The 27,219-nt window shown below is 37.7% G+C and overlaps 2 protein-coding genes across 9 annotated transcripts; one reads left to right on the top strand and one right to left on the bottom strand.

Moving 5' to 3' along the window:
• Positions 1 to 511: 511 nt before the first annotated feature.
• On the bottom strand, positions 512 to 22,918 carry LOC137132320 (lisH domain-containing protein ARMC9). Of its 7 annotated transcripts, none has more exons than XM_067514690.1 (27): positions 22,729 to 22,916; positions 22,175 to 22,241; positions 21,858 to 21,983; positions 21,493 to 21,663; positions 20,892 to 21,047; positions 20,666 to 20,758; positions 19,219 to 19,243; positions 18,107 to 18,264; positions 17,636 to 17,734; positions 17,018 to 17,053; positions 14,907 to 14,941; positions 14,696 to 14,807; positions 14,344 to 14,445; positions 13,559 to 13,649; positions 13,237 to 13,360; positions 12,601 to 12,740; positions 11,837 to 11,913; positions 11,475 to 11,549; positions 10,837 to 10,927; positions 10,369 to 10,421; positions 9,592 to 9,690; positions 8,815 to 8,924; positions 8,174 to 8,298; positions 7,859 to 7,964; positions 5,778 to 5,956; positions 5,589 to 5,642; positions 513 to 3,577 (listed from the first exon to the last, which is right to left on the bottom strand). In XM_067514690.1, exons 2-27 carry the CDS (start codon positions 22,226 to 22,228, stop codon positions 3,555 to 3,557), a joined length of 2,514 nt encoding a protein of 837 aa, XP_067370791.1. In that variant the 5' UTR covers positions 22,229 to 22,241; positions 22,729 to 22,916; the 3' UTR covers positions 513 to 3,554. The 7 variants fall into 7 exon arrangements, with proteins under 7 accessions (XP_067370795.1, XP_067370794.1, XP_067370791.1 ...); XM_067514689.1 differs by having other exon boundaries at positions 22,175 to 22,320; positions 22,729 to 22,915; XM_067514688.1 differs by having other exon boundaries at positions 22,175 to 22,278; positions 22,729 to 22,915.
• Positions 22,919 to 23,652: 734 nt separating this feature from the next.
• polr2h (RNA polymerase II, I and III subunit H) lies at positions 23,653 to 27,192 on the top strand. Of its 2 annotated transcripts, none has more exons than XM_067514704.1 (6): positions 23,653 to 23,855; positions 24,917 to 25,008; positions 25,370 to 25,453; positions 25,869 to 25,962; positions 26,120 to 26,203; positions 26,798 to 27,192. In XM_067514704.1, the coding sequence occupies exons 2-6, from the start codon at positions 24,936 to 24,938 to the stop codon at positions 26,913 to 26,915; spliced, it is 453 nt and encodes a 150-aa protein (XP_067370805.1). In that variant the 5' UTR covers positions 23,653 to 23,855; positions 24,917 to 24,935; the 3' UTR covers positions 26,916 to 27,192. The 2 variants fall into 2 exon arrangements, with proteins under 2 accessions (XP_067370805.1, XP_067370806.1); XM_067514705.1 differs by lacking the exon at positions 23,653 to 23,855 and adding an exon at positions 23,881 to 24,820.
• The last annotated feature ends 27 nt before the right edge of the window (positions 27,193 to 27,219 follow it).

Here is a 27,219-nt window from a genome sequence, read left to right as displayed (position 1 = left end):
AAACTCCAAAGTTGTCCCTAGTGTCTGACTCATCAGCTGATATAAAAAACACATTCACTAACCAGCCAGGACTCAAACCTGGAATCTTTCGATCAGACCCGGTATCCATTGAGCCACTGGCCCACTACTTAGGCTCACTCACACTTAAAGCTATGTGCAGTGTAGAGTCATCATTAACCTCACATCCATGTCTTTGGACTGTGGTAGAAAAGCCACGCAACCGTTCGGAGGATTCGAATCAGGGACCTTATTGAGCCCAATACATGCTTAAATTATATTTTAGACCCAAATATCATGTTTGTGCTTCATCAGAAGGGCTTTTAAACAGCATTTTCGGATTTAATAATAGAAACGTTTTTTGGGGGAAAATGGGTATTTTGTCAAGACATCTAGAGCTGAAAATGCTGAGATTTGCAGTGGGACCCAGGCTATATTAAGCACAATGTTTAAGCCACCACAGGAATCCAAAAAACTTAGAAAATCTATAGTTCCATGACAAATGTAAAGACTCAAAGTCAGGAGCTCCATCACGATTAGCGCCTTTATTTGAGAATGAAAAAAGCAGGTAACAAAACAAGCAACTAGCAAAATGCAGGTTCAGAAATGCTGGTGTCATCCACTGATGAGTCACCCTCAGAGGGAGACAGCTAGAGTAGCTCACTGTTAAACTAATACTGCTGTGATCTGTGACGGTGATTAATACTTTATGCTCTTCCTGGTGCAGAATCAACAACCTTAGACTGGGATTTACCAGTGTCTCACATAACATCCTATCCCACAGTTTGGATTTGCTTTGGTGTACACACAAAAAGGGTAACAGGTAAACTGTTGGAAGAGGAGCCAAGTTTTGACAAGAATTAATGTGTAATGATGTTTTTCTTTCTTTTATATGTAGGGGTTCATACCAAACTAGCAAACATGGCCTGAAAGGAAAGTTGTACAGCTTACACGTGTTTACCACAAAAGGCCAGTTGTAGGGGGGGGTCACATTTTTAAAAGGTCATGTCACAAGGAAACATGAGGTTCAGGACACTGAAATGTCTCCTGGCGTCCCTTTTTATCAGTAGTCCGCATGGCTGCCTACTGATAACATCCTAAAATGGTGTCAGTATTCCAAAGGACACTTCATTAGAGGATGACCTTATGTTGGGAATGTAGAGGGTATAATCACATACATTTACAGTTGAGGCAGTACAGTTTTATCCCCTAATGTTGAAAAAGCAAAATGATTTTACATAAACATATTTTAAGCACAGGCCTACTCAGCTTTTGGTCTTTAAATTTACTCAGGCAGAAAATTTAGCCATCTGGTAGAGCAATTATGCCCTAAAACGTAATGCTTGTAGGGTCCCCAAAGAGGTTGGGGGAGTATATATTTTCCTTTCTTTTTGCAATTTCAATGTAAAGGAATGCAAAGTTTTGAACTAATGTATGAGGATGTGGTAAATCTACTCGCATTATAGGAAAATCCAGAGTAAGGTCTTAAACAAGTCTCTAAATAACTATATTAACTAAAGCGACAGAGCAAGGTTAAAGTGTAACTATTATACTTTCTCTGTTTCCTGGTCTCACTATGTCCTATTGTTCTTACTCAGAGTAGAATGCAAATGCAAATCTATTTTTACACTTTCCAATGAAAACATGATCTGGTGGCGTGTTAATATCCTTCTAATGAACTTGGTTTTACTTGGCATTACTCAGGGCTCATGGGTGTTATAAGAAAAAAGTAGTAAGGACACAGGTTTGATAATGTTTAAAGATCCGAAAAGTCTTCTTTGTGTTAATGGACAACGAGGGGCCAGATTAATTTGCTGGAGCACCCATTGTAAACCCTCATTCCTCCCAGTGCCTTTTGCTATTACTACTGAAACTGAGGAAATAACACCATTAAACATATGCAACTACTAGGCAGAAAACTGAAATATTTAGTTTCTTAAAATAGATTTTGACAGAGACAGGGCTTCAAAAGACCCACCCAAACCTGCACCTAAAACTAAATCCTGCTGGTAAAAATAGCATTAAATATGGTCTGAAGCATCGTGAAAAGCTGCAGTAATCATTTGATATTTTTTCATTACTGGAAGCTCCATCCCTTAGCATTTGTCCAAAATTTTGTTTTGATAGAAAGCACAAGTTTCCTCCCTTTTGCCTTTACAGCTGGACAGTACCAGTGTGGCTTGAGCTCAGGGTTATATGGCCACCTGGCTGCAAGTGCGTCACGCTCGCTTGTTTCCTCACATTGTGCTGCTGCTTACTGGGAGTGCCCAAAGTCATGACTGTTGGATATCTCTTGGGGGAAGAGGGAAAAAAACTGGACACTGCTAATTTTTTCATGGGGACTGAGGAGCCAGCAGACCAGGACCCTCACTTATTCAGCACGTAATAGGAAAGATATGAAGATGTAATGCTACAGAAAACATGTTACATGTCCCATATTTTTTAATACCACTGACAAAAACATCAAATTCAAATTCCTGTCAAAATTATTTACAATAAGATTGTAGTAGTGTACATAAATAAACATCACAGAACCTGGAACACAGTGCAAATTTATATGCAAGAAATGCTGGACTTAAGTCTATCAAATATATTCAAATTTATTTGTCAGATGTTTGATGGATGGCAGTGTATTGTATCTTAAGGCTAATAAGCAAATCATGATTGTGTCATTTCAGTAAACATTATTGTAGCATTAGTTAAACTCAAGCAGCTACTGTGATATGAGCTGTTTCATATCCGAAGTAAAGCTGGTACAATTATTTATTCATGTGGATGGATATTCTCCACCACAGTCAAAAATCTATATACGCAGTCCATTGTGAAATTCAGGAAATACAGATTATACGATCAATACGTGAGCCTTGCAAAAGAGCTGCTGCATCTCTCTATATGCTGTATGTGTACATTCAATTTAAAGAGGAAAACGTCCTTACTGTGTTTACTTAACAAATTAAACTCTATCATATTCACAGAAATATACTTCTCTATCTATATGCCTGATCATGTCAGGTTTCCTAAACTCTTATTCCCGTTTACATTTACTTAAATGCATAATTTACTAAATTAAACACAGACGTTGAGGATTTATCCACAAATCATGTGTTTGTGTGACTGGTGGGTAATATGCTTATGTCCAACATAAAAAAAAGTCAGATGACAAAAGGAGAAGTAAGTGATCAAATGTCTTCCCCTTTCCTGAGCTATACTGCTTTGCTGGTCATCATGGAGTCATGGATAGAACATGTTGCACAAATTTAGTGTGTCAACTATCTGCTTGATGAGAGAGTGGACTAAGGCTACAAGGTGCACAGGGTTGGGTGGCTGTGAGTTTTGATTATTGTCTGACCTCATATTATGTTACAGAACAAGTCTGTGCTGAAGCCAAATACAGAGCCACAATCCTTCACATTGTTCCAACCTATCCTCCTCTCCCTACTGCTGATCCTTAACCATCTTGGTTACCGTGACCCTGATCATAACCTGGAGGGGATGATGTTACAGGAAGCTTGATGTTTCAGGGGAGATAGACCTACTCCATGGTGACAGCTCCCTCATCATTTCCTCTTTGACTGGCTGCCTGTAGATGGAGAGGAAAGAAGGAGGGGGTTTGGGGTGAGTTGGTTGGGTAAGGCGGTTTAGGGCAGGAGAAGAGAAGGTAGAGGACAGTTAGACTTTAATTTACCAATGAAGTGGGAAAACAATTCTTCTATTAAAATGTATGTACTGAAAAATGTAAAAGATGTGTACGTTGTGATGTCACAAAATCCTGCTTGTGCTACACATGAACAGTAAGCAAACACATTTTTGAGGGGTGGGGGGCAAAACTGTAGCACCCATTGTGACACTAACCATGAAAGAAACCACGAGTGAGTAACAATATCTAACATAATTAATTTCAAATGCAATATATATTCCTTATTCAGTATTGGTATAACTTATAATAAAGTCTCTGCATTCTTTAGTGACAAGGTAAGATTACAGGGATCTGTCATCACATGAAACCAGTGTTGTCACCATGACTAAGTTAGGATAGTTGTGCTTTTTCTGTCCTTTCAACATGGCTTGGCAGCTATATTTGTGCTTACTGGGCTTAGTGGGTGGCCCAGTCAGCAACACAAATGCCTCCTCTATCTCTCCTCAGCCAGTGGAACGTCTCTCTCAGTCACAGCGGATGGCCACCAAAGGTGGATACTTATTCTCTCCCTGCAGCCTGACTCTACTATGAAGAAAATATTAATAATGCTTGAAACTCAGCAGCAGCTGCATTTAAGTGAAAATAAATGTAAAGATAAATGACTGTTTTATAATGTTATAGTGCTTATTGCCCTAAGCAGAGGTTTGATTAAGCGGCTTCCTTTGAATCCATGCGTTCATAAAAAAGTCTTGACACTTGCCAGACCTCAAAAGTACACACACACACACACACAGACACAGGAGGATGTGGCGGCTTTAAGTGACCATTAGGGGCCATTACTAGCTTTATGGTAGGGCACCCAGCTTGAGAGCCGGAGATAGTTGCTCATTAAAGGGATTTGAGATGCATGAGAGCATTGGAAGATGTTATCCCCCAACTAAGAGTACCAGAGCTACTGATCAGGCCCTCTTGCCTGCAGGGAATCAAGGTCTGTCATTGAGAAGTGAAGATGACAGTAAATTAATAAAAGGACATTGTTGAATTGGACGGAGTACTGAATCTGTTCAACAAAAGTTACTTTTCATGTTTTGTAAATAATGTTTTTTTTTGTGTTCTGTCAATGGTATGTTCATGATCCAATATTACACATGGAAATCATTGTAATCTGTGTTTTTGGGACTGTAAAGGTGAAAGTTAATAAGCCAGGAAGAGATCTACAGAATAAAAACACAAAGAACAGCTGAAAAGTCAAGATGGGGGTAAGTATAGCCAGAGCAATGAATGAAAAAATTGTTTAAACCAATACATGCCAACGAGTCCCAAGGATTTCTGAAGCATTGTTATATCTGTAGCACACAGACAAATCACTTCAATGCATAAATGCAGTGATACAAAAGCCAAACACTGGATTTGTGGATTGTGTTGCACGCTTCCAGTAAAACAAGCTGAAATCCAGAAGTGAGGTTAAGACAAATTTCATGCTCACTTAATTTCCTTACTAACTCTGCTTTTGTTCTCACAGACTGACAATTCTAGTAAAACCTGTTTGGAATGAAGGAGGAAATGTACAATATTTAACATGTTAATCAGGCCAGAGACAGAGGAAACAAAGGAGCCAGGTTTAAATTTCAAAGACTTACATTTCAAATATCTCCGAAACATTTGCAATGCTTTGGCAGATTTACATTGCATTTAATCACGGACACTGTTCAACTCTGAGAAGGATTTAGAGACAGAAAACAACCCCAGTCCTGCGCTTATGTGTAGTGAACTCCACTACAGGGCATCTATCTGGCAGAAACACATTGTCTTGCAGAATTAGTTTGGTGACAGTTTGTTAACACATTTTGTTAGAGCTGTGATCCCTAACCTCACCATGAAAGATTTTTTCCATATTGCCACCTACAATGGGCATGTTCAGTGAGACAAATACGTTCATAGAAAATGTTTTTACCTCTACTGGGACTGCATATTTTACTTCTAAGTGCTTCTAAGGCAGCCGGATTTTCTGAAAAACAAACGACCTCCAAAATCATGGTGTGTTTATCTTCCAAAGTGACTGGCAGAGTGGACAATCAAACTGACAAGGTAGACAAAGTAATCAGCTGGAGCCAAAATTCACCAGTGCTGGCTTGTGGCTTACTTTCACTTTGTCGTCGTCCACCTCCTGTGGAGCTGGCAGATGCTGGCCGGCTGCCCTGTTGAGGTTCCAGCTGAGAGCACTGGGAGCCTTGACCCCTGTGAGCACTGGTCTGGCTGGCTGCAGTTTCAGGTGTACGGGGAATCTTGGGCTGGCTTACAAATGCAGGGATATAATCATCACTGTTAACAAGGAAAAAGGAGAGTAGAATAAATAATATTGGGATTTCATTTGTAGTGTAAAAAAGTTACAATAAATCAAAATTCAAAAATGAGCTGTGAAGACAGACAATCAACATTGGCATATGAAACAGCTTAAAAATGTAATAATTTAGGGTACATGAGTACCTCTACTTGTATGTCATTTTACAAAACAATTTAGAAGTTAAGAATCCTGGTTGTCGTGGCCACAGAATAAATTCTTGCTCAAGCTGGTTTCTTGTGACACACAATAGCATTTATTTTGCTGATTTCCACTGGGATGATAGTGTGACAGACCATGGTGCTTTAAAAGTATAAAGTGAAAACAGTAATCAGCAGGGTCAAGCAACATTTGTACAGTATTATGATTTTATGTTAAGGTTGTTGAGTTAGGCAGAGGGAAGATGAGTTATTTAAACTACAAAATACACACACCATTGTTAAACATTTTAATTGGCTATTTGTTTAAAGCTTACGCACCATTTTACTTTCTGTTTAACTTATGTCGGTAAAGCATCGCTGTCCCTGTGTCAGTAACAACCACAACAATCACAAATTGTTTATACAGTAAATAAAATCTTATAAAATAAGAGTTGGAGGGATTTCTTATATTCATTGAATACAATTGTCTCTGTACATAAACCTACAAACACAGGGCAAAAATATTCGGTACATGTTTTAATTTGTTATTTGCCAACTTGCTGTGTTGCTACGATTCAGTCAACTGACTATCAATGACTCTGTCCTCAAGTAGCTTCTCAGTATAAAAGTCTCGTCCTCCAAACTGGGGTGAAATGAGGCTACTGAAGTCAGATTCAAACAAGCTGTATTGTAGAGGTCTTTTACGTTCCTGAAGGATAGAGTGAGGGATAACTTAAGCGGTTTCCTAGGACTCAGTGCTGTTGGTGGGATTCAGGAGTCAAGTTCCTCGGGGATTTAAAGCAGTGCAGAAGCAGGGGAGGTTTGATTGAATGGGTCTCTTTGTAGTCACTGCTCGTTTAAACGCATGTCACAGTCTTACGGACCAGCTTGGCAGTGCTAAGTCACCAACTGGTGTTAAATAACACCGCTGCCAAATCTCTCCACAGATACACAAATACACTGACACACAATCTGTTTTACACAAACTTCAGCTGTGTACTTAATTTTTCTTTGACTCACTGCTTCATAGGGTTTAGTACATTTTCTGAGAAGCTGTTATTAAACAACTGACTAAATGCACTTATAAGCTGAATAGAACAGTATTTCACTGAAATATTATAAATGTAAATGGCCGCTTAAATAGCTCTTCTATCCAAAGCACTTTACAATGTTAATTCTCATTCAAACCCATCTATTCCACCAGGAGCAACTTGGGGTTCAGTGTGTTGCCCAAGGACACTTCGCCACATAGTCAGGACCTAAGAATCGAACCACTGACCCTGTGGTCCGCGGACGACTGCATTACCAACTGAGCTACAGCCGGTCCTGTACTATATCTTGTTGTGTTTCATTCGTATTTTGTCTTTGACCTTGTCTTGACAAACTCCCTTGTGCGTACTTTGTTCCCAATCTTCCCTTTAACTATATGGACAAGTTCACTCACTTATGCTGGACAGTGAACTGAACAGTTGCTATTAGAATTGGATCCTTACTGTACAATAACTTATTACCTTCATATAGCACCACTAAACAACTGACCCCGTCTGTGATCAAGACAGGTCTTCTCTTCTCCTAAAAAGTTACAATGACTCTCTTGCTACAATATCACTGTAGCCACAGACCATCAAACCAACACACATCTATATAATCAAATATAGTTATTCTTGTTCACTGTGACACTGCTGCAGATTCAGACTTGTGTGTGCCTGTGTGTGTGCAGTTAATTTTTGTGTGTAAGTTTACCTGGCAGAGTGCCCATTGTGTTCCACCTGGGAATGTCCTTTGTTGACTCGCCCTTCACATGGCCTGTCCAACTCCAACTCCTGGGACAAACGGCCACACTCCGACTCTTAGCGTGTTTAAATGTAAGCAAGGACATATTAGCATTACATCACAATAATCCAGAAAGTATTTACAGCATAGCATAGCCAGAGGACATGGTTGAAAGATTAATTTCTTTACTCTCCTGAACAATGTTCAGCAAGGATTTAACTACTGCTACAGTATAAATCATTTGGAAGATGCAAACAATACATATTAACACACAGATCAACCCACCAATGCTGTGACGTAGGGAGTCAACAGTACTGGGGCGACTGCTAGAGCGTGTAGGAGGTCGAGAGTTGTATCGGGAAGGAGGTAGGCTTCTTTCTTCACCACCCTGGTTGTCGGTGCGGTGACCACTACATGTGACAGATAAACACAAGAACTACAACTCAGGTTTTGAATAACTTTTATACAAGATTGTCATATTGGGAGTTTTTTTGACAATTTTATCACATCTGAAACAGCATTACCATTTGTTCTAATTAGGAAGAGAATGATCTGCCTTTCAGTACAGAGCAATGTCAGTCCCAGTCTCTCCCTGCTGATTCATTCATTTACCTTTAAATATGTATTTGAAGCCATTTTTGCTGTGACATACTACACTAGTTTTAATGGCTGTACGAACATTATTATATTGGTCTGTGAGCTATCTGTTAGCTCGTTGTAAAATGATAAGCTTTGAAAGAAAAGAGTCCAGGTGTCTTTAATGTAGAATAATATACTATGTTCTGCCTGCTAACTGTAGATGCACCGCAGAAGTTTCTTTAAGTTACAATTCCTGTGATTCTAGTAGTCAAGGACAAATACTAAGTGTGTCACCTTAAGAATGTTAATATTCTTATTCACATATTCTATAGGTGCACTTAACTTACACAGCGTTACGCTGAGAACTTGGGGTGACTGGCCGCTGTAGGGGCTCATCAACACTTTGTTGCAGCAGAGGGGTACACTTCCTCTTCACTTTTGCCATGTTTGTCATGATCTACACACACACACACACACACACGCACACACACAAGATTGCATGTTAACAGTAAAAGATAAACAATATACCATTTATTTTGTTTTTAAACGTGTGTTCATTTGGAAACCATCTCATCATCTTAGTCATCAGCAGAGAGATAGACTGTGGTAACGTATGAATTGTAAAAAAACGTATATGTATCAGAGGCTTGTAACTGCAACAGGAAGAAATGTGTCAGTTAGATAAGATGTGTAAGGGAGGGAAGAAAGGTAATATGGGCAATAAAAGTTGTTTAAAGTGTTCCGTTTTCAACAGTTACAGTTTCAACTGTATAGTGCATAGATAATATAATTTACCTGTTATCTTCTTTGATTATCTGTTATCCTGTCATTTCCATGAAACCCTGCAATGCCCAATAGATTCAGAGTGTCTAATGCCCCTGTGGCATGCACACACTTTACAGCAGAAAAATTTACAGTTCGCCTTTTCTCAGGTATTGTTAATCTTTTACTGCAGCACTCAGAACTAGCTGGTTTTATGGAGAAGAGAAAACCAAATGAGCTTTGATAAGCTAGCAGACTGATTTTTAGTTAATAATGTAATGTTCCCTTAAGTGTGTAAGGACTTGAACGTATTTGCTAAACTACCAACATGTTACATTAAGTTGTCCATTGTAAGAACTTACTCCCAGGTACTCAGTGGTGAGCAGGCTCTCCCCAGAAAGTTCTCTGGGCTGTGGCTGGAGAATTTCTTCTTTGTCAAGGTCTGTTTCCAATAAATCTTCCTTTCAACACATAATAAAAACATAGGTAAGGTTATATTATCTATAGTGGATATACATATGTATTTATTAACATTAACATTAACATTTCATGTTTGGTGACATCAATTACATTATGAAACACACAACTGATATAATGACCTCAGCCTTGGGTCTCCATTAAACATTAATATATAAAATCATTGAGGCTTGTTTACTTTGGTGGTGCCTAATTTACTCAGCTGTATTGTGAATGACCTTGGTTGTAGTAATGTCAATATGAGTCTACAAACTAGAATAAATACAATGTTCAGAAAAGAAAGCAGTGTAGTCCACAGTATTGAAACTTGCTTTAACGTGAGCAACATAAATCTGTTCCCTGCTTTGGTCATAGTAAGGCAATAGCAGGCAAAGAAATAGGAGAACGTACACAGAAGCAGTTGCTAACACACACGCACGCACACACACACACACACACACAACAGGGAGACTCTACCCATTCATGCTATCTACAGCTTTAGGACCGTGTACTTGTCAGGTTGTAGTTTATTATTTTTTCTATCTCTTCTTCAATTGTGCTCTGTTAATTTCTCTTAAAGTTAATATATTCCTGTACTATAGTCGTCCTTACTTAATGTGTTGAGCATATGCAAAGTGTATAAGGTATTTATCGATATTGAACATGCCAAGAGCAGGACTTACATCATTGTCGTCGTCGTCCTCTTCATCGTCTGATTCTGGCCCCTCTTCTTCAGCTGAGTACATGACGGTCACAGAAGCAAGGATTAAACAAGTCAGTTAGTTGTTTTTTAATACTAAAACATTAGGTATCACTTCCTGCTTCACAATGTAAATCTGCACATACACATTCAGTGTAACTTATAAATATAGAAAAAGTGGGGATGTGGATTTTAAGAAAATCTAAACAAAAAAAGCACCTTAGTAAACCGAAAAAAAACTATAAACACGTGAATAAACTCTTTCTACCAAACATACTCCAATTTAATTTCTGAACATGAAGATTAATATTTTGGATTTAAGGACAACCCTCTAAACCTGCATGATTTCATTTGTGTTTTGGACAGTATATTATCAAAAATGTGAATACAGAGTCAATTCATAATATATGCATGTGCATTCATAAAGTACAATAAAATTGAATAAACTGACCTGAGTTCAACTGTTTAATGATAAACTCAATCTGCCTTTTGAGGTCTGGGTTCTCCTCTTTGCTGTAGCAGCGGAGAATCTCCTCCACACTCTACATATATATGAGGAAAACAGATATCATACCAGTAAATGTCCACTTTACTGCAGAAAGACAAGCGCAAAATATTCATTCAATATATTTTGCACTTCAAAATATATTATACTGCACTTCAAAATATATTATATATATTATACCTTTAAAATATATCAACCAATACCTAAAGGTAGCATACTGTACAATAATATCATTCGATTTTAAGGCATGCAATGGAGAGAAGCATTGTGTGCTCGAACTGTAAAACTGTCTTTAGTAAAATGTCTGATGTCTGAGGCTTCAGCTTAAATGTGATATCGCACTGGACACAATCCAGCTCTGAAATGCATGTCATGAACACCAATTACACTTCATTTGGAGTCAGTATGAAGCACTGACACAAATACAACCCCCAGCCCAGTACCAGGATCCTGGTACCAGGATCCTGATCCTGTTTCCTCTTCAAACACTGGCTGTATGGTGACATGAAGACAGAAAAATGCAGAGCAAAACACAAACTGCGTCTGTATCCCCCAAGTAGGTGAAGACATTTTTGCTATCTCACCATCTCTTTGGCGTCCTGTCTCACTGAGGGAATACACAGGACACTGTACAGGGCTCCATTCACATATGGTCGAATCTGAGGAAAGCAAAGTGACACAAACACACAACTTCTATTTTTATGTTCTCGGAGAAATAGGTAAAAGCTTGTAGGAAAATGCAGCAACAAGGGAACATGGATAGAAAGTAGAAAAATGTTTAAACAATACATTGGAATTACAGGATATATTTGTATGACCTGGCTGCTAACTGAGATGTAACTATGTCATAGTAAGTAAAAAGATAAAGATAAAGGGATAAAAGACTTCCGTATTAAAATAAATATGCAAAAATCTAATCAACAGCTCTCAGAGATGTGTGTAGTACCTCATGGTTCTCATGTCCAAGGAGGTCAGTTAGAACTTTTAGTACATGCTTGGCACTCTCTGCACACTTCCTTTTTCCTGCAGAATGGGAACAGGACAACACACAAAAACACACAGACACACACCGGCTTATAACACTATGTTTTTCTTAATATCCTTCTCTCTGAATAATAAGTAATCATCAATCACGTATATTTCTTAAGTGTAGAGAAATAATAAAACATATCCAATGCAGTGCAGTATTGTACTGTGACATTCTCAAAAATGCTGGCATTAGCTGTGAAAGCTAAAAAATGTGCACTGAATTCAAACCCAATCAATAATGGACCTAATTCTGTCCATAATGAAATCTTCCAACAGGGAAAACGTCTGACAGAGAGCATATATGGCTTTAGAAGAGATTAAATTGATTTACATTGACATCACTTCTAATTCATGAATCCAATAATCTATTACTGCAGGACCATCCAAACACTAAACAATGTACAAAATATTGCTTTGCTCTATGAGGTCAAACATAGTTTGAGTACAAAGAACAGTGTGTTGGAGCTGTGCAACTTCTTAAAATAAATTATGGGAAACACACTTTTATACTTTATGCTGGAGATTTTAACCAGAACAAAAACCAGAACATGGCCAGTATCAGTATCAGTCTGTGGTCTGTCTGTTTTTCTGCTGACGAATGTAAACAAAAATGTTAGGGAGTGTGGGCTAGAAATATTTAATTGTGTCTAAGTGCTGTATGTACCTGTGCCATGTCTTTACCTTTTGTTCGGAGACACAGGTTCATAAGCAGAGCTGCAGAGTACTCCAGGGTGTAGTCACTTAGGCTGTCTGACTCCTGCAGCTCATCCACCAGCCAGCCAATCACACCATCCGCTATCATGGCTGTCTGTTGAGTTCTCCTACCACAGCATGATGATAAATGATGGATTAATAGCAAATTAAACACAAGTATTTGTGCATACAGGACAGGAATTCTGCTAGGTGACCAAGAAAAACAAAAGCTAACGAGGTGAACAATTCCTCACATCCCATCACATACAAGATTCTGTGAATTAATTTAGCAAACTTCAAAGTCAAGGAGAAAAGTTAAGATACTCAAATTCACATTTCCATTTAAATTAAGAAACTTGTTCTTTCAACTAGGCAATGTGGCTTGCTTTAAGTTTATTATGACTGGGGGCCATTTAGAAGTAAGCCATCTGCCAATCATAATTATCCAATTTATGCTGCCTTACTGACAGACAGAGACTTGGAGGAAATTGCATAGTCTCCAAACTCTCATTTGAAAATAAAATTTAATTCAGTTACAATTTTTCCTGAGGCTAATGGTGATGATTGTAAACTTGTAAAGAAACTGAAAAGGCAAGAGTCTTTTAATACACTGATTATTTTTACCTGAGGCTGAGTTTCTGCAAGGCCACTAGCACATTCTCTCTAGTCGGTGAGTCTTTTTCCTCCTTCCTGAGCGTCTCTGTTAGAAGCTTTAGAAGAATGGGGATTTGGGAGAGGTAAACCCGACCTGTGATTATCAACAGAATATACAATTAACAGCATTCTCCCGCAGAAAACCACCAGCAGTTTATGTGATATGGTAAAATGCAATGAGCTATTTCGTTCATGTCTATGTCTATGAATACATCCAGTTAGATGAAGACTTATTATACAAAGAAAAGATACGGAAATGCTTAACCTAATCTAATGGCAGCTGAGCACTTACCCTCTGCAAGGGAAGCAAATGCATTGATGAGACGAGCCATGTATTGGCGGACAATCTCATTCTTCGACCTCAATAAATAAAGCACGGTTCTCTATTAAAGCACAAAATGGAGGGCTGTTTAGAATTATATAAAGTGCTTTCAAGTATGATTTGTAAATGACTTAAATGACCTATTATGAGAAGGTCACACATGTTTTGCAGATAATTTGCAGTTACTCGTTATCCCAACAACTACTGAGGTTTCAATATTTATTTATATATATTTTCAATGTAAAGGCCACTGTTTTCAGCTTTCATTGGAAGTGTCTTTGGCTCAATTCCTAGCTGTGCTCTTGGACAGATTATTAGGGCAGAAGAAGTGGAATGACATTAAAATTACAGCAAAATTACATTAAAATTACAGCAAAATTTTACAAGACCTGATAACTGTTGGAAAAACAAGTTCATTTAGTAAGGGGTCAAGCATAGACTGTTGACTCACACAGATTTATGGAGCTAGCGGGATCAAACAGAATGGCCATCATATGTGAGTTATAAGCATCACCACGGGGTCACAGGAGACTAGCACACTGTTAAAACTCACTTCTTATTGTCAGCCATTTGTGCTGTTGGAAATTTTATGGAAAGATTTATGTTAAGATGTATTACAAGAAAGTGAAAAATGTGGCTTGGACCACAGAGGCAAGTACAAAGAACCCAGCCATGAGTTGAGACTGTAACAAATGTTCTATCTTGCATTCTTAATAAGGTTACAATGTGTTTAAGGCAAAAGCTTCAGACATTACCTGTTTAGCCTGCCTAGTGCTATAGCATTCCAGCAGATCATTGGTGACATACGCCTGGAGAACCGTGTCTCTCTGTTCACCAGGGAGTGAGCGGGTCAGTCTCTAATACAATGTGAGAAACAGACCCAACAATGAAGACTATACATCCAAACTGAATGAGGTGCTCTTGTCTCCTTCATGCTCTCACACCACTATACTTAAGATGCTCTATTAAGCTAAGACCTTACAGTAACTTATGAGCAGTAATGTCCATTATGAAAGAAATGTAATATATCTAATGCAAAATAACCCATTTGTCATAAGCAGATTAAGAGATTATGACTATAATGTATATAATAAAATTAATGCTCACCCAGCGCAGTGCCTGAAGCAGAAGGGACTTGAGTCTGTCTGCGCCTTCAACCAGGTCTGTCTTCAGCTTCTCATAGTCTAGGGAGGGCAGCATTGGTACCTCCTTAGACCTTCTGAAAATTATTTTAAAAAGACGTGGCAGTCATGTTTTATCAAAACACTTTTGAGACTGTGCAAATTAGCAGAAGACCTCTTATCATTTTACCACTTACTGTGGTGCAATTGATGCTCGTAACATTGAGGAAGCCTGTAAATGAAAGCAGAAATCAGGAAAACAACAAGGAACAGAGTGAATTTACAATTTGACAATTTCAAACTACATTACTATTGTAAAGTGTGGAAACCTTTTCCAATGTTACTACAAACTATTCCTTTAAAGAGTGACGTCACTGATTTTCAAGTTGCTTCCTGTGGTTCCAGTTTTGGGAGTACATGTATATAAATGAAATAAAACATCCACCTGACATTCCTGCATTAAATATCCCTGCTCCTATCTGAAAAAGGTTTCCAGATACCATTTGGCAGTTTTTACTTCGGATGATGTCATGTTATCTGAACTTTAGTGTTCCAGCTAGAAGCAGAGATACATTTTAATATATGAAATGCAGAGGGGAGTTTCAAAGCATTTAAATACATGTAACCCCAAAAAAGAACCATAGGACACAGCTGAAAAAACGTAGACCTTTAATCTTTTATTACTATCTAGTTACTAACCCTCTGCCTAAAACATTCAAGTTAGTTACTGGCTAAATAGGTCATTAGTGGGTTTTTTGGACATGCATAAATCATGCTTGGTTCATGCTAAATCTTTGAATATGAAATGTATTATTGTGTGGCAACATCACCCATGCAAACAGTTAGAAGATAAGACTAACATAATTTACTAATTATCATATTCCACAGATGGTGGGTTAGCATGAACCACCATCCCTTCATTTGTCACAATTGTATTGTGGGCCTGGGTGCAGTCATGAAGCTCTAGCAGAGTTATATGTGCCATTATGGAGGAGAACTTTGATAGCTGGATTCTTTCAGAAGTTTCCTTTTCTCTATGCATTTTAGTTGCTCTGTACAATGCTGAAGCATAACAAGATCCTAACATTATCCTAACAATATCTGGGCAATAAAAAAAAAAAAAACATTTATTTTTACAGTTTTATTAACACTTTGATTTTAAGGCTACATTTATTCTCAGATTTTATCTGGCCACCTACACAAGGGCCCCATCTAAATTCTCTAAATACACAAGCCGAGATTAAGCCTCTGCTCACTATTTCATCCTTTTATTACTGTTGGGATAATTGAAAGGCATCTTCTGTTGATTCTATTGTCTAGGTAGAAAGCTCTGCTCTCGGGCCTCATCTACATTTTACCAAAGGTGGTAAAGTAAATCATAGCAAAGTAGCATAATGAACAAACAAACCAAGCAAACATCTTCTTAAAGCCAATATTAATAAGGCATAAAGGGTCTAATAATTACAATTATTGTGTTATATAGTGATACAAGGTACCTTTACTTTCTTATGTGAGGACAAATATGGCCCTTACAGAGCTCTCAACTGCAGGTGACATAAATATTTTATTGAGACTACCTGGATTGATGACCATTGTCCAGAGTTCTTAGAAATGTGAGTGGAAAAGTTAATTAAGTATTTCTTACAGCAAATGCGATAACTTGTGATCCAACTAGCTTCTGTAAAAGTTATATATTTTTTATTAAAGTGCCTGCTTTAATGGTGCTAATTTATTTATTTTTTTCCTTTCGGCTTATCCCGTGAGTTCAGGGTCGCCACAGCGGATCATCGTCCACATGTTGATTTGGCCCAGTTTTTACGCCGGATGCCCTTGCTGACGCAACCCTCCCCAATTTGGGGAGGGTTTGGGACCAGCACTGCACAGCTGGGGATGGGAATGGGCTGTTAGGGGTTCAGTGTCTTGCCCAGAGACACTTCGACATATAGCCAGGGCCGGGGATGCAAACACTGACCCTGTGGTGCCTGGACGACTGCCTTTACCAACTGAGCTACAGAATATCACAATTATGCTGGTTGTCAATTGTAACCCAGCGTAAAGTAACCCAGCTTTTTTGTCAACCCAAACACAAGAGAAGTGCTTTCTTTCCTTTATGATGAAAATATCAGGGAAGGTAGATTGGATACAAAGATAAACCAGGAAATATCTAACTGTAGTAAAGGAAGGGAAGGTAGACATTATGACAAGCAGGCAATGGAAAAGGTGTGGGAGACATGGCAAGGCACAAACAAATTGAGAGGCATGAACCTGAGTCATGACAAGAAGTAAAGATGAAACATAGGAAACTTACATAGCCATCATCATAAGGACTCATAGAGTAATATCCCTTTGTGGACAAAAGCATCACACACAAACGCAAAAACACACAGAAGAAAGTTGTTCAGTTTAAAACAAAAAGATTTACCAAGATAGAGTTTAACACCACAATGATGGACAATACCCTAAGAGTGATTGTCATTGTTGTTGTGGAAACTGTGACTTGTGTTTAAGTTTAATATTTTTTATTCCCTTTGTTCAGTGTTATGTCATATGTATTTCATTTTTCAAACAAACCTCCAAAAGTCGTGTGGATTCATGCAACACTAGAATCAATTTTTTACCAGGACACAAACTGCAGAATTGGTAAGTAGTATAAAGACGGAAGAGGACAAAGGGACACTTTCCAGAGATTAACCCTATTTAAAAACACGTACAGAATTCCTTTTCAAAGACAATTGTAACTTTTTCTGTGACTTAAGGGACGTACAGCACCTCTCTGCTAGTATCCCTTTGACATTGTCTGTTGTGTCACTGTAAATATTTATAGCGTGTCCCAGCCTCAAGGCCGTGTATTTTGACATGCTTCTACCAGTAAGGTGTGAAGGAGAAAATAAGGATTAACCAAAAGATGTTGTGTGCTCTAACTCACAGTGCCAGGTCTGGTGAAGTCTGTGCTCTGCACCACACTCTGCCTCATCTGGCTGCTGAAAAGGCGAGCACACACACTCTGCAGGTACTCTGGGGAGATCTGTGAAAGCACATCACAATGCCTGAGCTTGAAGATACTGGATAAAGAAAAGGAAAACTGTGTTGCTATTTTGTATCAGTGTTTAAGATTTGTGTCATGTACAGCATTAGTATACATGATTTGAAATTACAGAAAAAGTATACAAGTGTTTTCATATTACGTACAACCATGAGTAAAGTGTTTTTTGTGCTAGTGCAGTATTTATGCTACTCAGCTGTATTGCACTTATGTGTCCCCAGTATGTGTGTGTGCATGTGTATGTGTGTGTGGAGCATGTCTGTTTGAATATCTATGTTGTGCCCATCTCTTTGTAGTCTGTGCCTGTACTGTAGCTTGTGTGAGAACGTCTGCCAAACAGTCGAGCTGACTCACCATTTTTCCGCTGACTGTGGCCTCCAATGAATCAACCAACTCAGCAGTGATTCCAATCAGGTTGTGGTAGTCGGCCTGCATCTTGTTAAACTTCCGCACATAGCCGGCAATGCGTCGCTCTGATTCAACTAGTTGGACTTGTAACTGCTGCATAGCCTCTATTGAATCGTGCACACAAAAGAAACTAACTTAATCACATGAGTGACATTTTCTGTGAAACATTTGTCAAAACGATCCATTTGGAAATTAATAATGGTTAAAGCCAATCCCAGCTGACACTGGGTAAGATTGGCATAACATAGGTAATGCTTAATTTTTACATTTAAATAGAACACAATAAGTGGATGTTTATGATTTATCTGTCCATTATTTATTGTTATCTGTTTTACTGTATACATTTTGTGCTATTGTATACTTTTATGCTGTTTTTATTTCTGTTCATGATATGTTTTTGCCCTGTATAGCTTTGGTCAAGCTAGTTGTTTTAAAATGCTTTAAAAAACAAAGTTACAAGTCTAAAAAATATTATTCACATTGAGTGTTGACTGAGTCATGACTATTTCAGATTTGGCTTCTATGTTTGAAGGCTGTGAAAACATTAACCTTTGGCGGTTCTCTCAACAAAGAATTGCAACAGTGGTAGGTCTTATCTTCAGGACAAACGTTTGGCAGAACTTACCTATTATATCAGGCACCCTTGATTTAATGTAAGATGTCATTTCCTTCCAAGAAATGGACAGTTGTACTAGATATTTTAGTTAAGAAACTAGACACAAAAACATTTACGTTGGTGATTTACATGACAATAGCTGTCATAATGTGACTTTGTCAGTTGTTTTGTTTTTTTGACTCAAAACAGACAATTATTGACCATAATTAAGCAGGAGTGATCTAAAAATTTCAATGGGTGGGAATGTTTGTTCCTTATCAAAACTCGAACATAAAATTATTAACAGCCTGAAGTTTCTGTACAATTTGATCTCAACATCTTATTTGATGCCATTGCTAAGTCTGCAGTTGATGGCTAGATTTTGACATAATATAGACAAAGGGACAGATATAATATTTGCAAACCACTAGAAAAAGGTAGATTAATTTAGTGGGAAATTTACCTTTAGTGCTCCTTCCACCCTCCTTCTGCATTAGGTCTGTTAAGGAATATACACTCACATTCAACAGAACACAAATCAGACATTTCTACTATATTTCTACCTATTATTCAGAGCTTAACATACACATTGTAAAGATGCAGTGTACAATGTCATCCTGTCTGAAATACTGCAGGCAAATCTGTTTAGGACTAAGCTGAAACGATTCCAGGTATGATAATGAATCAGTAATTGTTTTTGTTTACAGGGTTGGACAGATTTAGTGCTGGGCTGTCATTCACATCAGTGACAAACTCATACAGCTAAATACAAAGGGTACAGTAAGAATGTTCAAGTTAATTGCTTTCTTAAATGCCAGTCTGTGTGTGTTCTGTCATTCAAGTTGTTTTCATGTTATAATAAACTGTCTGTAATGCAACTAATAAAGTTTTTGGACATTAGAAAATGTGCATATTACAAAATTGTACACACAGGCTGATTTTTTATTTATTTATTTATTTAAACTCTTGAGATGACACTCACCATGTTAATTTATACGCTTTGATCATTGGCCAGTAGGGATTGGGTTTAGTTTTGGAAATTTGCCATAATGTGCCTTTCACTCTTAGGGTGATTTTTTTGTAAGATGGGGTTCTGCCATGCTCACACACAACCATTTACAAATGTAACTTAGACAGAATTTGCTTGCAGGATATAGAAATGACCAGTTCAGGGCAACAGTTCCGCTAATGAATTCTTTAGTCACACACTATGACACCACTGCTTGGGGCTCAGCTAAATGTGCTGAAAGAAGGCATGACATTTCTGAGATGTTATCTGCTAGGTTTTTGCTGTTTTTTTATTTACACCAAACTTCTCTGTATGGGCTGTCACGCACTGTATGAATACACCTCTTGAGAACCAACTACTGACAAGTTATACCACTAACAGGAACCCAATTGTATGATCTTGTTAAAAAGTATATCTTATAATAAAAATTTAAAAAAATAAAAAGCAAGCAAATATATTAGGAAATAACCGTACAGGGAGGTGACAACCTGTTCTTAGCTTAGTAAGTAGAAGCATATAAGAAAAAGAGGCACTTTTGGTGATATCATTACTATGACGTTTAAAGGAGAGAGCGGAATCAAAAATAACACCAAGGTTTTTCACTCTATCTTTGTGTGAGACAACACAGTTGTCAATCTAAGTCAATCTGTTTGTCAATTTGTTATATTATGTCATTATTTTGTACATGTTATTATCATGTTTATTATTATTCACTTCTAACTATTGTTTTTATAATGTTTTTTGCTGATGGCTGTAAAGCACTTTGAGACGCATGTACATGAAAGGTGCTATAGAAGTAAACCCTATTATTATTATTATTATTATTATTATTATTATCACTAAATGCAACAATGTTCCAGCTGAAACAAACATATTGTGAGAATGTCAAGATAAAGGATACATACAAACTCAGAAGCCTTGGGCTGTTGGACAACTTCAGTGTCACTGATAAAAACTGCTCCAGCTTATCTTTCATACGCGGTATCCAGGAATCCTTTAATCAGAATATGTAGGTTTAAAGAAAATGGGGTTATGTTCAGTGTGAATGTAACACTGAACAATGTTAAATATGTAATAATGAGTTACAACCTATTACAGAAGATAATGATCTATAATTGAATGTGCACCTGAAAAAGACTTTTAAAACAGGGGTGGACAGTGGGGTTGGGAACAAAAGGTAAGGCATAGTAAGACAGGAACTCTGTGGTCTGGCTCAGTGCTGCTCCCCGTGTCTCCAAATACTGCTTGAAAAAGGAAATCCTCTCCTGGAACTCAGCTTGGTCCTAAAGACACATTTCATTGGTCCAGTATTATAATGCTTTCAAAGTCAAAGTATAATTTAAGTCTCTGACATTTAGCAAAAATGTATTGTTGTTCTTTCTTTTGCCCTGCTATCACCAACAAAAACTAAAGAATCTGCTATGTTTTCAATAAAAAACATGTTTATAAATATACACTTGTACAAGTATAAACTAATACATACAAGCTCAATTGATCAAACACAGTGAGGGCATAATTATGAATTCTCAAATGTAACTTGTAATGAGCAAAATCATAGAGAGCCCACTGAGAATAAAGCCTGCAGCACAACTTAGTGGACATTTTGACAAATAGCACATGTTGAAATTTAGCTAAAAAGCTTTGAAAGTGCAGATAACATCAATTAACCTAACTGTGTTGTTAAAGAAACATTTAAACGACAAAGAGAGACAATGTAGATGTACATACGTGTCTACCAGGGTGCCTTCTCAGGGGGTAGATGGTAAAATGAATATGAAGGTAGAATTCCAGACTCTGAGCCTCCGCATCTGTGTTTATTACCTCAAGGGGAATATTCTCTGTCCACAATTCAAAGAACACCTTGTGGTCTCCATCGCTGAAAGACCTAAGGAGATCTCGCTACAAAAGTCAAAGTTAGGAAAGAAAAATCTAATCAATTTATGATCAATTTATATACAGTACATATCACACAGTGTACAAGAATGGAAAACATATGAAAAGACCCATTGATTCTGGAAAATAGGATCACAGAAATATACAAAAAGCCCCAATAAATAAATAAAACCACAGGTTATGAGAAAGTTATTATTTACCTCAACCTCACGAATCTTTGAATCTCTGAGATGATTTCCTTGAGGCTTTGAGACAAGTTTTCCTTTGCTTTTGCACTCCTTATCGAAACAATTAGCAGTCTCTTTAAACTCCTCAAACTTAAGATACTAGAAACACAAGACAACATGAACAAATGTGGCATTCATTCCAGCTTAACCGAGCTGTATGTTAAGTCATTCAAATTAAACAGGAGGCTTGAGAAATATCAAGCTAACGTTACATCAAGGATGGTTTGAAATTGACTGGACGTGTCATGTTGTGCTGTGGCTATTCTCAGCGATGTACTGTGTTAGGTTACCTCCTTTATCATCCCAAGAAGATCGGCTTCAGTTGCTAAGCTATCACCCATCATGTTGGCTGCCTCCCTGGAACATATGCGAGTCTTCCAAACCTTTAGGACACCTAACAACAGCAATAACGTCTGAGATCAGACGTTATTGCTGTCTGAGACCAGAAATTAGATTTCCAGCAGGTATTATGTACTAATACTCCCCGCATAGAAGACACTAGCTTTATAGCATTAATGGTAATATGAGAAAATGCGGTAGCAGTTACACAGCCCCGTAGTGAGAGTTGTCGGTCTGAAATTCAAGCATGCAAAGGTTTCAATGTAACGTAACGGTAACCACTAACGCTAGTTAGTGACATTCTTACCCCAAAGGACACATACATCTCGTGTCACAACACTCTAGCTAAAAGATTACAACGAAAACCCACAAATCTGATTTTTGAAATCAAAAAAGGCAAAATGGGGTAAAGTAACCAACATTACTAACGCTAGCGTTAGCTGACAAGCTAGCGAATAAATTAACGCTGTGCGAACTTTAGAGAGGACATCAAAATCAGCCTCACCTTATTCGCACATTTACGTGGTGAATATAGTCTGTTATAGCTTTCAAACACAACTAAAACCAGTTGAAATCCATTTTCAAAAAGGCATATGTGATTCCCTCACACTTAGCAACCGTTCACGAAACGACGCTAAACACCTAGCAACCAATCTTCCGAGTACAAATGGAGCGCACTAAGTTAGAAAACGGAGGCTGGAAAGCAGAGGCGAATGTCGTAAATAACGCCAACGCTATGATGTACAAAAACACGTCGCCTGCGCCTTGTACTGTGCGGTCGTGAAAATACTTTTTCACCAAACAACTCATAAAGCCGAGTCAGATTTTCTGACCTTTATCTATCCAAAGCTAATAAAATCTAAATATTGTATTTTGTGTCTGAATTTAATTTTGAATTTTCCGGAAGCACGGGATCGGGAAAAGAAGGTTAGACAACTGTACTCCATCCAAAACGGTGTTAGGTCCACCAGGAGCAAGGGAGGAATGAGAAAGGAGGAGGTGGCAATGACCAGGATGCGAATAGGCCATAGAAATTAAAATAGTACTCTTATATACCTAATTAGGTTCTATTAAGTACTATTACTACTAAGGACTTAATAGTACTTAATAGGGAAACATCAGACTGGGCTTTGTGAAGAATTTCAGGAGTTAGAAACGGTGGAGCATCTTATGTTAAACTGTAGGAAGTACATAGCTGAGAGAAAACAAAGAGTGTTGAATGCTGGGTTAAAGGACATACTGGAGCCAAATAATCCATGTAGAGGTGCAGTATTCACTATTTTTAAAAAAACGGGCTTGATCTCAACAATATAAGTATAGTATATGTAGGGAGAGGTTAACACCAGAAGATGGCAGCAATGCAACAAATGGGATGCCGGCTGTCAAAAAAACACCAAAAAAGAAAGAGAAGAAGTAGAAGAAGTAGAAGAAGAAGAACCGGAAGCACTTTGCTTGTCAAAGGTTGAGCACATTGTTTCTGCGCGGTCTTCTTCACATAATGAATTAAGTATTATTCGAGCAAGATGTCTACGTTTAGCGCAAGCTTTTGACTCATGTTCCCGCAAACATTAGCTTCGTGACAGCGACGTTAGTGTGTGCACGGTATAATATAAGTACTTTACCCATTTTAAGGTAAGCTTGGGGAATTGTGTGAACAACACGCTAAAGCTAACAGCCAGCTTTAATAAGTTACACTGCCCAAGTTGTAGTTGGAATTATGAAATTATAAAATCTACTCCGTGTAATGCAGTTATCCCAGACCGCACAGTGTTAGATTAATTTTGATATAGATCTTTAAATTTGCTAGCCACCGATTTTTGAGCATTAAATAATTACCTGGCTGTATCTTTTTGTGTCGTCGGTACCTGATGATGTTAAAACTAGTTAGTGCTGGAAAGTGCGTTTTTGTCATTCAATTCAATTAAACGTCACTGAAATGTATTTAGTTTAGACACAGTAGAAGTCGTGACAAATGTTTCTAATGTCGGGAAATGAGCAGCCAATCTATGGTCTCGAGATACATTAAACACTGACTATAAATCGTGTGCAAACGAAAAGAAGTTCAGTGTTTTCTTTGTAGTTTCTAACGTTTGAAATATGCACATGGCATATTAATTTGGACTCTGATTTTGCCTCTGATTAAATTATGCATCAAGCAACCTAGTGATAATTTTGTACCTATGAAATATTTAATATTTATATACATTTTAACATAACATTGGAATAAGTACACCAGAGGGACAGCTCATTTTAGATGTTTTAGATAAAGTCAGAGAGGCCAGATTGAGGTGGTTGGAGATGTTCAGAGGAGAGACTGTGACTATATCGGTGGAAGGATGGTAAAGTTGGAGCTTCCAGGCAGGAGGTCGAGAGGAGGACCAAAGCGGAGATTTATGGAGTAGTGACAGAGAACATGAAGTTATTTGGTGTGAGAGCAGAGGATGCAGAGGATAGAGTTAGATGGAGGCACATAATTTGCTTTGACAACCCCTGAAACGAGAAAGTCGAAGGAAAAGAAGTTGCATATTAACATAACAGTTTTGTTTGTCCTTATGAAATCTTGCTGGAAAATGATACTTTGCCCACGTCAGAATGAAGTATGAGCTCTTGTCATTGAAGTCAAAAGGTTTGTTGGCATGTGTTATTTTTTATTTATTTATTAACATACTGACCTGTTTTGTTTCGATTTCAAGTTTATAGACCAGAGCAAAGATGGCTGGAATTCTGTTCGAAGATATATTTGATGTAAAAGACATCGATCCAGATGGCAAAAAGTTTGACAGAGGTGTGTATAAAAGTGTATAAAATAAGGCTGAGGAAAGTGGAAATTATAACACTAGTCAACAACCAAATGTCTGTGTATTGTAAAGTTCATTGGTGTCTATTACTCTGTTGACAATTTCAACCTATAATCAAACATTAGGGAGCTTACTCTTTTAAAATCTATTATTATAAACTATACCAAATGTATAGCTTAGTATCCAGTCATTTTTATCCTTTTGTGGAAATCACAACAGATGCAACGGAGTAGTAAATGTTTGCTATTTTTATCAGGTGTAATAATATAATTCCAGTTTCAGTTAGTTTGCTTTGATTTACATCCTTAATTTAAGTAATCTAAAACATTTTATTGGTAATTTTAACAGTGTCTCGTCTGCATTGTGAAAGTGAATCTTTCAAGATGGACCTTATTTTGGATGTGAACATTCAGATCTATCCTGTTGATCTTGGTAAGAAAGTGACATTTTTTTTCTATGCGCATGGACTATTTATTTAATTAAAGATTGAAAGCCATTTAATCAATAATTATTGGACGATAATATTGACATGTTTTAGATCTAACGAGAAAAATGTGTTATTTTTGACGTTGTTTAACTAAATTACTGACGTTGTTTAAGTAAAGCTATCATTGCATGAGTGTTTTGGGGGCAGTCACTAGCACCTCAATGTGAGACTTTTGTTATAACTCTGGCACACATGTAGGTCAACTGTATATAGCTACTTTTGTTCTGTACTTTCAACCAAAAAAAAAACCTCACATTTAAACTACAGGCACCAAGAACCATGCTTCAAAAGCTCCTTAGTTACCCATGGTGACCAAAAGCACTGTGAATGATAAACAGTTATGTGTATGTTTTGATTAAGGGGACAAGTTCAGACTGGTTATTGCCAGCACTTTATATGAAGATGGAACACCAGATGATGGAGAGTATAATCCTCAGGATGACCGTCCATCTAGGTATAACATTAGCTTTTTATATGTTTTTGCATTCAGTTTCACCAGCACATGCTGTTTGGTGGACTTTTTTATTTGACCATATAATATGTTTTGTGTTTATATCGTCACTAAACCCTGTGACATAGATTTGTCTTCTTACAATGTTTAAATTTTTTAGAGCGGACCAGTTTGACTATGTGATGTACGGGAAGGTTTACAAGATTGAGGGTGATGAGACTTCGACAGAAGCAGCTACACGCCTGTGAGTGATGTCTCATGTTTTGTTTTGACCATCCTATTTAAAATGAACGAGGGAGCCAAACCATTAGAACCCCCTCTTATTATTATGCACTACAGCAAATTGGAGTTACAATGAAAGTCGTTCTCTGCATTTAACCCATTGCCCTGTTGGAGCAGTGGGAAGCCACAGGTGGTACCTGGGGAGATGGCACTATGTATCTTGTTCAAGGACACACTCGGTGGCGGACTGTAATTTGACCCTGGATATGTCCACATTTCATTCTGATGCACTACTCATTGAGCCACTGGCCTGCTATAATATCATTAATAATCACATAGTAGAATTATCGCCTTTCTTACAGAGTCAACTTAAAAACTGAGATATCATAACTTTGTAAAAGTAGACAGAGCTACTGTATCAGATTGCATTAGATTCTGCACGTATACCTAATGATGTGTCCAGTCTGTAATCATTAGTACACCAATAATTACTATTACACTTTGAAGGGAATGAATGGGCACAGCCTCTAAAGTGATGACATTTTTACCAAAAAAGAAGTCAGTGTTGTCATTTGTCAGGTTAAATCCAGTTTCATGGATGTTCTCCTTCTTTTAGCTCTGCCTATGTATCTTACGGTGGCCTCCTCATGAGGCTGCAGGGAGATGCCAACAACCTTCACGGCTTTGAGGTGGACTCCAGGGTTTACCTCCTCATGAAGAAACTGGCATTTTAAAACTCAACTCTGCTCACCCGCTTGCCTGGTTTCTTCTACAGCCACTTTCATACTCAACTGTATAATGAAGACATTTGTATTAAAATGGCTGGAGCACATGATCCCCATCCAAAGCCAGAACTTACAGAGGATGGAGAAAACATACTTTCTATTTTCTTTTTTAAATTCAATAGTTACAATATGTTTCTTTCAAGAAGTTGGACCGTGACACACCTGAAGTGCTGCAACCTTCTGCTCACAAATCTGTAAATAAAGATACCTTTTTTTACAAAATGAATGTTACACTGGCAGTAATCTTGATTCA

The sequence above is a fragment of the Channa argus genome, chromosome 8 (genome assembly GCF_033026475.1).
Source record: "Channa argus isolate prfri chromosome 8, Channa argus male v1.0, whole genome shotgun sequence".
NCBI lineage: Eukaryota > Metazoa > Chordata > Actinopteri > Anabantiformes > Channidae > Channa > Channa argus.
This window is presented reverse-complemented; position numbering and strand designations above follow the sequence as displayed.